Source organism: Corvus brachyrhynchos, unplaced genomic scaffold, assembly GCF_000691975.1.
Source record: "Corvus brachyrhynchos isolate BGI_N302 unplaced genomic scaffold, ASM69197v1 scaffold136, whole genome shotgun sequence".
Lineage (NCBI taxonomy): Eukaryota > Metazoa > Chordata > Aves > Passeriformes > Corvidae > Corvus > Corvus brachyrhynchos.
Genome location: NW_008239080.1, coordinates 4,295,092 through 4,307,571, shown reverse-complemented (window position 1 = coordinate 4,307,571; position 12,480 = coordinate 4,295,092). Strand labels below are relative to the sequence as shown.

Here is a 12,480-nt window from a genome sequence, read left to right as displayed (position 1 = left end):
TATGATTCTATGATCTGTGACATAGATGTCTACGTAGCAGCTGACCACCTAATGTTGCACTTTATGTCAGTAGAAAAATCAAGCACATTTAGGATATGATTTCACATAAAACACCTTCCTTATACAGGACAGGTGAACGGTATTCCAAAATGCTTACTTCACCCCACTGAGTAAAAAGGTAGCATTGGGTTGTAAGTCAAAGTATTTCAGACTTCTAAAGATAGGTGGGCTGAAGTCTACCTGCTCTGTATCCTGAAACCCCTTCTCATTCTGCATGATCTTTGTCTCTGGTCTTCACCGCCATAAAGCTAAATGGTTGTGAAATTCTGAACTCATTCTCAGTGAAATCAAGGAAACACTTTTTTTTCTGATTTTAAAGACTAACCCTAGGACACTTAGAAATGAAATAATTTACAAAAATTTGCAAATATCTGGGCAAACAAAGACTTACATAATGGTAGCTTATCAGGAGGCCGGCAGTAAGCAGGGCACATTCCTCCAGAGGAGCAACTCAGACCCACAAACAGATTTAGGAAATTTCAAATTCTCTGGTTGGACTGTCCTTATTTGTTGTTGACTTGCAAAAGCACTACCAGCATTTGTTAACCAGATGCCATATCCCAGCCCTGCTCCCCTCCATGCTGGTCCCTCCCTGTGCATGCACGGTGTTCGGATCCAAACTGAAATGGTGCATGAGCACCACATGGAGCTATACCTCTATCAGGCATGTGGTCCTGAAAGGGAATAATACTTTCTAAGGCAATAGGAGTCCCACAGGCACTTTTAATGGAAATCATTGCACATTATTTTGGTTTACTTCTTCACAGTTTTCTCCACTGCGCTGAAGAAGTTTCTCACACCTAGCAGAAGTCAGATGCAGTGTCTAATTAACCACCCTATCTTTAGCAGGTAGGCACATGCAGTAAATGTTTGCAAATAGTCCTCCCTATGCTGGTCTATGGAGAATAAAATGTATTTAGAAATGTTAATTAATACTGAGTAAAAAGCTTATATTTCTGGCTAACTCAATCTATCTAGCTTGACAGCTAACTGCCACTTATAGATTTTATACCACATTTTTAATCATGTTTCTTCTTGACAATAAGTATTACTTATTAAGAGATCTTTATCCAATCACATAAAAAAGTGAAAGTCATCAGTAAAAGTGCATCACTGTAAAACAGTCTTTGAGATTTCTTTCATGTAATGACCTTCATTAGTTTGATTTTAATGCAGACTAGCTTGCCATACTCTTACATATTTTTAACTTAGAAATTGAAAAAAAAATAATACTCCTGTATGAAAAATACAGTGATTGGCAAAATTGTTGTTTTTTGCTTCACCTTTTCCTTTTATTCTCCATCTTTTCATTATAAAGTTATGGGGCCAAGACTGCAGAAAATTGTATAATCTTTTCCTTGAAACACAGTCCTTTTAAACTTTATTTGTAAAATGTTTGGGGCTGGTTGAAATAGTGGAGGGCACAGCTAACCTCACTGGGTTATTTTTCATTTCCTGTCTGGACATCATCCAAACTGATTCCTACTCTTGCTCTTGCAGTGCACAGTCTGAAGAGGTAAAGAACGGAGACGTGTCCCAATGTCTTTGATTATGAGCCTTGCTCACACACTTCAAATTAACACCGTGCTTAAAATACACACTGCTCTGACAGAGTACTGAAGTTTTTTATCAACTTTTTGTCCTTGATCTTGTCCTGTGTCCCTCTGCCAGTTCTATGCCATTCATCATTGTGCTTTTCTGCGTTCCCAGTATTGAAGAAGTAATAACGTGTGATATGTCCCACTGACTCACAAACAAATAACGGCAAGTTATCCCCTTATATAAATGTATCAATATGGTTGATTACTTACTTCCCTAATGTTGTACATCTTATCAGAGCTGAGCACAAAAAATGGGAGTTAAAAAAATCAGCTATAGTTTGAAAAATATCTTAACAAAGAGAATAAAGTGACAAAGAAAAAAGAGAATAATGGTTTAATTATCTTTGAATTTACTGTTATGAGTTAAAATTAATGTTCCTTCAGCATTCACTGGCAATACATCTTGGACCACATCTTTACAATACACTGCAAAAACTAAGACAGATTAAAGGGATAGAAAGAGATGAAGACTTCAGGCTACAGAACTGCAATCAGATTATACATGTTTTTTATATTAACATTGTCTACCTGTGAACAGTTGCCAGCTCAGTATCTGGCTCCAGGATCAGCAGCCATATACAGTGTGGGATGAATAGTATGCAGTTCTCCTAAAGATCTACTCATATTTCAGAGAATCACACAATTATAGAACCATCAAGGTGTGGATACAATATTGCTGCTAGCAAGAATTTTCTTGCTTCTTTCTAAGCCCGTGGGATACTTTTCTCTCTCACGAAGAGATTAGCAGAACTTCTGTAAACTATGAACACCTGCGACCTTGTAGGACTATGTTTATGGTACAGTACATAATATTTTGACAACAGATGTTTAGGATTTCTAGCCAATCCACCCAGGGGGTGGCTGATCCTTTGTCCAATTAGACTATGAAGAAAAAGGTCTATAAAAGAGTTTGTAAAATAATTAAATAAATCAATCTTGCTGCACAATTCCTGCCTGCTGGCTCTTCTCTCCTCCTCCCTACGGCTGTGGGACGCAGTAATATCAAGGTCTGAAGAGACCTTCATAATCATCCAGTCCCGCCAAAAACCCAGCACCACCACAATCACCGTACCCCCAAGTGTCACAACCAGATGCCTCAAACACTTCCAGAGATGGTGACTCCACCACCTTCCTGGGCAGCATATTCCAATGTCTAACTACTCTTTCAATTATATTTTTTTGGTAATATCTAATCTGAATCTCCCATGGTGCATTTTATGGACATTTCCTCTTGTCCTGCCCCTTGAGACATGGCAGAAGAGGCTGACCCCGACCTCGCTACAGCCTCCTTTCAGGTAGCCGTAGAGAGCATCACTAGCTTCATTGCCCTTCTCTGGACACATTCCAGCACATCAATGTGTTTTTTGGTGAGAAGCCCAGAACTGAACACAGCATTTGAGGTGTGGCCTCACCAGTGCTGAGTACAGAGGGACAATCACTGCCCTGGTCCTGCTGGCCACACTATTGCTGGTATGGGCCAGGATGCCATTGGCCTTCTTGGCCACCTGGGCACACATGGCTCATGTTCAGCCAGCTGTTGACCAGCAACCTCAAATTCCTTTCATTTGAGCAGCTCTCAAGCCAGTCTTCCCTAAGTGATACACAGGCCTGTTGCAAAGACAAATTATTTGCAAAGACAATATTGAAAAAGGAATGGAAATTACTACCAAGTATTGTACTTTACAGTCTTCCAAGCTGTGGTGGGTTGACCCTGGCTGGACACCAGGTGTCCACCAAAGCAACTAAGTCAATCTCCTCCTTAGATGGACAGAGAAACTAGAATAAAATTTTGTGGCTTGCGATAAGGACAGGGAGAGATCACTCACCAGTGTAGCAGGGCATTGCAACCCCCACCAAACTTATCTATTGTTACTTAACCCATCAGATAACTCAAGCAGGGCAAGCTGTCTTGTAGTGAGTTATTTTGGCACTATGGGGTTAGCACTGGTCTGGCACCTCCCAGCTGCCAATGAACATCTTGCTGTTGAAGTGAGATCTGGGAAGATAAGCCAGATTTCTGACTGACAGACACCTCACTTTATGACCATAAAAGCCATTCCAAACTTTCACAAAGAGAAACCTGCACATTTTCCTGGAACTGTGCGGAGTTTCTCCTGTGAGTAGGGACTCTTCACAGTTACTCCCCAGGGATTAAGTGAAGGAATCTGCGCACATTATTGTCATTCCAGTGGTAAGTTACATTTGACTCCTAATCAATACTATTTCTTTTGCTAGTTTTAATGTAGGTCCCTTGATGTAGTGCACTGTTTTATGTTATGCTGTAATCTACTAGTAGTTCTTTAGCTTTATACTGTGTAGAAAGTAATTCTGATTAAGATCTTTCACCTGTTGTCTCTTGTCTGTTTAAGAAACCATTCATTTTATTAATAGATCTGATTTGCCATAATTAGAACTTGTAGACCAGAGTGATTCCTTAAATTTAAACTGCTGCTGAATTCTGAGACTAAGGCAGGGCTTGTCTGTGCTCATCCTGTGACAACCAGTTATTGTCATGGGAAAAATAGGCTTGACTTGGGGAAAAACTGCCAATCAAATGAGAGTAGGGTAATGAGAAATAAAACCAGTTTTTAAAACATTTGCTCCTGTCCCTTCCCTTCTTCCTGGGTTCAACTTCACTTCTGAATTCTGAATTCTCTACTTCCTCCTGCACGACTGGCACAGGGTGATGGGGCATAGCGGTTGTGGATGAGGCCTCTGCCACTCCCTCCTCCTCAGTGAAAGGACTATTCATGGTCTTGCCCTGTTCCAGTGCGGGGTCCCTCCCATGGGAGAGAGTCCTCCATTAACTTCTCCAGCGTGAATCTTTTCCAAGGCTACAGTTCTTCCCAGCGTGGGTTTCCCACAGGGTCACAAGTCCTGCCATCAAACCTGCTCCAGTGTGGGCTCTTCTCTTCATGGGTCCACAGGCCCTGCCAGACCCTGCTACAGTGCAGGCTTCCCATGGGGTCACAGCCTGGGATCCTCCACAGCCTGCAGGTGGATATCTTCGCTATTGTGGGCCTCCATGGGCTGCAGGGGAACAGCTGCCTCACCATGGTCTTAACCATGGGCTGCAGGGTAACCTTGCCATGCAAACCCACTTTTTTCACTAGAAACTCTGGGAAGTCCAAAGAGGAAAAGATAAGGGGTGCTGGTGCAGGGTGGTGCAGTGCAAGATGAGGTTTCAAGGTGGTATTAAAATACTCATGAAGTCAGGAAGACTGTTGTATCAGGAGTTAGTGATCCACCTAACGGGTCATTCAGTTGTATGCCTTCCCCTCCCCACCTCCAGGACTTATGGATTCCTTTTACTTGTCCTGTGGCATCAGTAATCATGGAGTCATCAGAGTTATACTTTGGGAACTGAAATTTGAAATAATAAGTGATTTCACTGCTAAGGGATGAAAATATGATTCTGAAAAACTGTCAGTAGAGCAGTGACATTAATAGTGTGTGAGTGTGCCTATGCATGTTTTTTACAATTTTTCTGACATTCCTCACACTGGAGGGGTGGGAGAAATTAAGGCCCAGTGAAAACAAAATGACCTAGAAAATAAATTCTCTTAAACAGTAAGAAGAGCAACTCTGATTAGCATTCCCCAAGGTCTTTTATCACTGACCAGGAACCTTGAAAAGCAGATTTTTTTAGCTGAGGAAATTCCTTTTGGGCATCTGTTGTCACCGAACTGCACAATTCAGTCTGCAGACCCAAACAACTCTGAAGGTGACATTGTGTGCCAAACATAGCTGCATGGAAACAATTCGCTTGCAGGCTGATTTTCACTCTACAGAACTTGAAGCAAGTGACTATTCCCACTTCAACACTTTGAAATGAATTTTATACATGGGGGAATACACCCTACAGAAAACCTGCTGGAATCCTTTGGACTGTGAAACATTACCATAAGTGTTGCTCAGAAATGTTTCAAGGAAGAACCTTACAGATTGCTGTGAATGTGTGCTGCGAATGACCCTTTTCAGGGTGTGTTTGCTAAATACGGTGTCACAGTTAGGACTCTGCTTCATGTTGTCACATATGTGAACATATGTGAAACTAAACCACTGAAGTTTGGTCGAAACACTGTAAATGACACAATTACTCATCTTAGCAATGCACATGCCTTTGAAATCCTTCTCCCTTCAAATTTGTATTTGTACTTACAAACTGCTTGCTCTTGACTCTTGGCATAGCAAAAGGCCTCATGTTATGACCAACAGCTTCCCAGAAGAGCTCCGTTTCTTGTGAGACATATAATTACCAACAACATAGACAGTTTAGAAGTCCAGGTGTTCATTTCTGGTCTTGGTGAATGGAACATTCCTGTTTTTTTTCGAGGCCATTACAGCTTCACAGTACAATGATATACTGATATTTACTATTTAAAATTTCTGCATCTTATATATCAAAATTTCTTGCATTATATTCAAGATTATATTCATTCATTATATTATTTCTTGCAATATTTCAAACATACTGATCTTATATTTGACTGTATCAATTTCCTGTACAAACCAGGAAATGCCTCCATTCTGTGTTTAGATAGAAGTGGTAACAAAAATAGAAAAAAAAAAATAAATAAAGGCTGATTACAGAGATGGTAGCAATTTAACAACTGTAATCAACTCCGTGATACTAAACACTGGAGGAGATTTATAGTCAGCAAAAAAGAAAATGCAAGCAACTTTTTACTAATTTAAATATGAAAGGAAATTTATCAGACTAAGGGCTTGAATGCTGGCTGCTTTCACACAAATCTACTGAAAAGCCAGAGCTCAATAACTGGACTCAGTTTAAATGATATAGATCCCTTTATCTGCAGCTTAAAGAAACAAAGTCACTTGGGGGAATTAGTCAATCTGCCCATGTAGACAAAGTCTCTTTTCCAAAGTGTTGCATATTGATGGTGTTCTCCTCCCCTCCACCCCACCCCCCCAGACAAGCTGGAAGTCTCGGAGGCATTTACCTCCACAAATCAGCAGTCAAGTCCCAGCCCTACCCCAGGAGCCACCAGTCCGTCACAGGTCCATCTCCATAATCCCAGAGGAGCACAGAGCACGACAGCAGACAGGAACCCAAATTAAGGATTCAGAGGAAGGAACACCTTGTCCAGACCCCTCCCAGGGCTCTCAGGCTGCCTTCAGCCCTAGTACCAAGGTGTGACACACCCCATGATGAGTCAACACCGGATCACCTTTTGGACAGAGGGGTGTAACTGCCATGGGGTGTGGGACAGATTATGAGATGTAGTGAAGAGCATTTTGGAGTAGCACAGGATTTATGGATGTCTAAAGGAGAAAATTAGGTGATTTTGTGGAGGAACAAGTGTGGAAAATAGAGAGATACAGAGACAAAAAGGGCCAGTCCCATGTAAATTGTTGGCTGGTCAGAATGCTTGTCTGGCCCTGTCCTCCACCTGACCAACATAGCCTGTCCTCTTCTGTTTTATATTGTCAACCCTCTCCCCTTGGCCCATTACGCTGTAGCTGCAGAGGTTCTTGAGAGACATTTCAATGTATAATGGTCAACTTGCAGTCAAAGTAATGTGGTCATCTAGTGATAACAGCAAGAAAAATGTGTAGTGAGAGATAATGCATCTTGCTGTGTATTTTTGGAAAAATGGACATGCTTTTAGGAAGCTTTTATTGATGTCTGAAACAAGCATAGTGTGTTGCAGCGGCTAAGTCCACTTTACACCCCCTATGTTACTTCGAAGTGGTGTCTCCGTAAACTACTGTGCTAGAAAGTTCTCCCTTCACCGAGATTCCACTGGCTACCGACTCTCTCCCCCCTCCCCTCCCTTCTCCCATTGGTCCCTGTTATGTCACTCACCCTTGCCTCTGCCCCCTGGCCCTCAGACCATTGGCTTCTGATGCTCTGCCCACCCCTGGGACCCTTCGGGATAAAACTGGCATGGGCTTGGTTCTTGGTTTTTTGTCTCTGTTTCCCTTCAATTGTGTTTGCACCATTAAACACCTCGGAATCGCATGCAGAGAACCCCTCTCGCCTCCCTGTCTCCGGTTCGTGCACAGACTGTGTGTGAGGGGCTGTTCGCGACCGCCTGCGAAGGTGAGATCGTGGGCACGTGTAGGTGCTGGCAGAGCGCTGCCTGAGCGTCTCCACGAGGGATCCTGTGGAATAAACGCGGCATCGAGCCACCGAAGCGCTCATTCCTTAGCACAGCATAACTCAGATAAACTCAGAGCCATTGTTACCAGCCTGCTTAGACTGCAGTATGTTCCATCTGATGCAGAAACGTAAGAAAAGTCCTTGTTACTCCCAGACCTTGTCTATTTTTCTGTATTTGTATAGGTTTGTCTAACAGAAGATACTATCTGTCCTTCCATTTTTGCCTCATTTGTCATATTTTAAATAGTCCTATAGTTTCCTTCACTTTTTGAATGTTATGCATTTCCCATAAAATGATGTATTTTTAACTTGTCATGTCAAGCAATTTGGTTTTTCTTCTTTTTTTTTTCTACTTTTATTTTTTTTTCATGTAATAGTGGCAATAGTTTTATTATAACTTTTCCTTAAATACTTCTAAAGATTGCTGTTGTTCTTTGTATTGACTTCCAAGCCTTAACAGATGGCAATTGGAGCTCTGATACGTGCAAGATCTGTATCCGTGAGCTTCTTTATGGCTCTGTCCATATCTTTATTTATCTTTTGTCTTTTGTAAATAATCTCTACTGGTAGGAGCAGCCAAGATGGCATGAAATTCCAATTCTATTTGGCACATTAGTTATATTCATTTTATTAAATAATCACTGTGACATCTTGCTTGTTTTGTGTTGATGAAGACCAACTATTATTTGATAAACATTTTGATAAACAGCTTTTCTTCAGTGTTTCAGACACAAAGTAGCAAGCATTAGGTTATAATCTGAATAGTAGAGACAATATTATTTCATACCTTAAACAAAAGATGACTCATTTAAAATGTGTCCTTCTATGCCTTAATTTTTATGGACCACTTCTTTCTATTAAATTTATTATCTGGGACACACATTTTGTCATAGTAAACAATTAACTTTGCCTTCTGCTTCTAAAATAATTTAAATTGTTCTACCATTTTAATTAGGCAATCTATCATTATCTTCAAATATCTCCCCAGAAGTATGGCTTTGATGCTGCTAGGGATATCCATAAGGGTACATCCAGCCTCCACTGCATTGTGGCTCTCTTTCTCCCCTCTTTGTTTTAGAAAATGTGATGAAGGGGCCTTTTGCAGCTCATTTTAAGACTTCTGTCTGTGCTCAGTTTATTTCTATTCTTTCTAAACTCTTAAGACACAGTTCAATAAAATAATTTTTCATATTGCAATAATAGTTTCTTATGTTGCGGGCTTATTGCCTTAGATTTATACTCTGTCCTACAAAGCTGTGTGTTCTTTCCCGTTTTGCTTGCTTATGGTGATGATCCAGACAGTTTTCCCTTTCCACTAATTAAAATTAATTCTTTCTGTGCTTTCAAAGACTCCAGTTTTGTAGTTTAATCAAACTACTGAATTTCTGTAGTTTCTCTCAATTTAGGCCCTCAATTTTTATGTAGTCTCTTAATTTAGAGACAGTTAAATACAAAGTGTTGCAGAAGAGCCTCATTGAACAAGTACTGGGAAAAAGCATTAGATGATACTCAGTGTTGACAGATGAAAATTGGGTTAGATTACAGGAACAGTCCTAGCCTTAAATACAGAATGGTGGGCTCTGACCTCACCATCAGCATTCAAAGGAAGAGGTGTTAGATGTTTTAATAAGCACTTTCATGAATACATCAGTGTACTCAGACAACAGAATGGAAGAACTGGTTAAGTAAAGGGCAGAGAGTAAAACAGAAAAATGTCAAAGACCACTGTATAAAGCAGTGGCATTAACACACCTTGAGTATATCACCTTGAATCAGCTCTCAAGCCTCATTTTAAAGAGGATGCAGTGGAATTGAGAAGGAACAAAGAAATGCAGCCTGGATGACTAGAAATACAGCAAATGAAGTCCCAGTATATTGCCACTGCAAGCTAGGAAAGGTTGCCAAGAAAGTATCATACATATTTCACATACTCACCTGTTCTATTTGCTATCAAGTATCATGGTTACATGAAAAAAGATAAAACATAAATGTTCATCTACTGAAAATTTTGGAAATAAAAAGTTTACATAAGACTTAAATATTTATATGATATGACAAAACCAACCTGATCATTGTTTAATATTTATTTGTAAAGGCACTTCATGTGCACCACTGAATAAGCTCAGAACCAGTGACTATTTTCTATGTGTAGGTTTTTCCATCATTATTTCTTGCTACATTCATTGTTAGGGGAAAAGAATACCTTGGATGTTCACACACAGGAATTTCTGACCTAGAACTATCATTATAATCAATGCTTAAGGAGTAAAAGTCCTTCCTTTGATAATCTTAGTCAAAGTGACCTATTTACTTTGCTTTATTTTCTTTTCATCCCATCTCCTGTTTCATTGCAAAGCATTTAGTAAATGTTAATTTGTCCTTATTTTTGACCTGAAAAATTAATCAAATTACAGTACATGGTGGTATTTTTATAATCCAGAAAGTATTCTTTATACACTGCATTTTTATGCAAAATGTACAAAGTAATGTGTTACAGCGAGGATTACTGTAACACGCATATATCAAACCAGGAGTCCCGTGGAAAGCGATGTATATATGGACAGATTCGTGGTAGATGTTTCAGAGATGTTTATTTCTCCAGCCGCATGGCCGGGGCTCTGCTCAGGAACTCCGCAGTCACGGGACCCCGAGGGTCCTTGGCCACACAGGGAACACAAACCAACCAATGGGGAATGAGGCTGACCAGGGGCAGGGAAATCCCGTGTCTCCCCCCCAGGGCCCCTCTCCCAGGGCTCCATGGCAGGGGAGGAGACCCCAACAGTAATGCTTCCCTAAGCAGAGGAAAAATCAAACTACAGGAGAAATCAATTTCTTCAAAGGAGCTCTCACTTGAATCTCTTAGCTTTTCTCCAGGTGATTTACTAAAACATCAGATGCTACCTGCTGGTGTTTCCCAGCTTCTCTGAGTAAAGTCTCAGCTTCTTTGATCCCTCTGTCTCCCTTTCCCTGGCTGGAACTTTTATGAAACAACATATGGGAACAGTGATCAGCTCAGCCATTCTTTGTCTGTGATTGGATTTTGGGCTGGTTTTAGGGGGGGAGGTGGTGACTTTCAGTGTTTTACCTTCAAAACATTTGACATGTTTCTTACCACAGCTTCTACAAATGATAGCAATTACGACCAATGCATGAAGGAAATGGTTCTTACCATCACTGCAGAGGATGCCAGACCTTCCATATGGACACAAGCAAACAACATCTTGCCTGGACTTTGGAAAACATGTAGCACCGTTTCCACATGGATTTTCATCACAAGTTGCAAACTGGCAGAGTTTTCCAGTGTAGAGTTTAGGGCATTCACAATACCAATTTTCTTCATCACTTGCAAATTTAAATTAAAACAACAACAAAAAAAATATAAGTACCAAAATGCACTCAAAACAAGCAGAATAGGTTTTATACTTACAGAAAATCTGTCGCATCTGACTTATGGTTGTGATAGATCTCTTTATTTTTACTGGTGCTTCTGGCATTAGACGTGCCTGATTGCCTTATTGGTGACTTGAGTTGACAGTTTCTTTTGGGTTTAATTTGATATTTTAATTTATCTTTCTTTTTATGGTGAGATATGTGACTTTTCTAATGTCTCACTAGTTGTTTGTGCTGCTGCTTTCATAGCATAGTCAAAATAACTGCTACAGGAAAACAGATCTTCTATTATGTCTGAAAAAATGAAAGTATGTGAGAACGAAAAATGAAGGCTACTAGTTTATTTTGCAAATTGAAACATCATTTGTGTATTCAGGTACTACATATAGCTTGAATGTATACAGTAGGATGTAAAAAATCCTGAAATATGAACACTTGAAGTAGTGATTATATTGAAATTGAAACAGAATAAACAGGTAATATCTCTGCTATCATATAACTTATGTTCTCAGTCACAGAAAGAATATTAGAATAGGCAAGGGTAAAAATAAGTTATAATCAGTCTTGAGGGGTGAAAAAACCAACATTTAGAAATGTGCATATTCTGGTTGTACCTTTTTTTTTTAATAGTATTCAAAGATAGCACAATGACAGATAAGGTAGGAAAACCAAAAACAGATAGGAAAACAAGAGTCCAAGACGTTTCCATCTATTCCTTACTATAAATATAATTTCACAAAAGGTCTTATTTGATTTTCTCCCTATGTTATGGCCGAAATTAGATGACAGCTAGATAGGTCAGTTCATGTGATTGCTCAGTATTCATGTACATCCTCAGTATTGAACAGAAACATGTCTGCTTTATACTTTATAAGGTCACATGTGCCTGTGGGTATGAATGCAGAAGACATGGCGTATGTTGTATCAAATCACAGTCATTTTGGTTTTCCAATAATGGTATAAACACTAGGATGAGCACTGAGAAAATGTCAAATACATGTGATTTCTAAAAATCCATTATCTGCTTATAATATCTACGCAATCAGGTTAAAGAAGACAATCTGGAGCTGAAAGAACTTCTGTATTTTTAGCAGAGGGAAATTAGTAAGTCTTGTGACAGTCCTTGTGCAGTTGATTAGTGTGTTCCTAAACTGACCACCCGCTGAGCTGGGGAGTGAGGATCTCAGCTTGAGAGTCTACCAGAATGAGTCTCATGGATAATGCCTCCAGACACCTTGGCAAATGAAAATTGCTATCATCTGCAATAATAAATTTCTGTGTGTAGCCTATTCTATTTATAGA

General features: G+C 39.9%; 1 protein-coding gene across 3 annotated transcripts in view; it reads right to left on the bottom strand.

Moving 5' to 3' along the window:
- The window catches only part of EYS (eyes shut homolog (Drosophila)), an 859,267-nt gene that overhangs the window by 44,181 nt on the left and 802,606 nt on the right, over positions 1–12,480 (bottom strand). For all 3 annotated transcript variants that reach the window (XM_017739228.1, XM_017739229.1, XM_017739230.1), the window contains one exon: positions 10,958–11,130. In XM_017739228.1, coding sequence (XP_017594717.1) covers positions 10,958–11,130 — 173 coding nt within the window. The remainder of the gene's footprint in view (positions 1–10,957; positions 11,131–12,480) is intronic.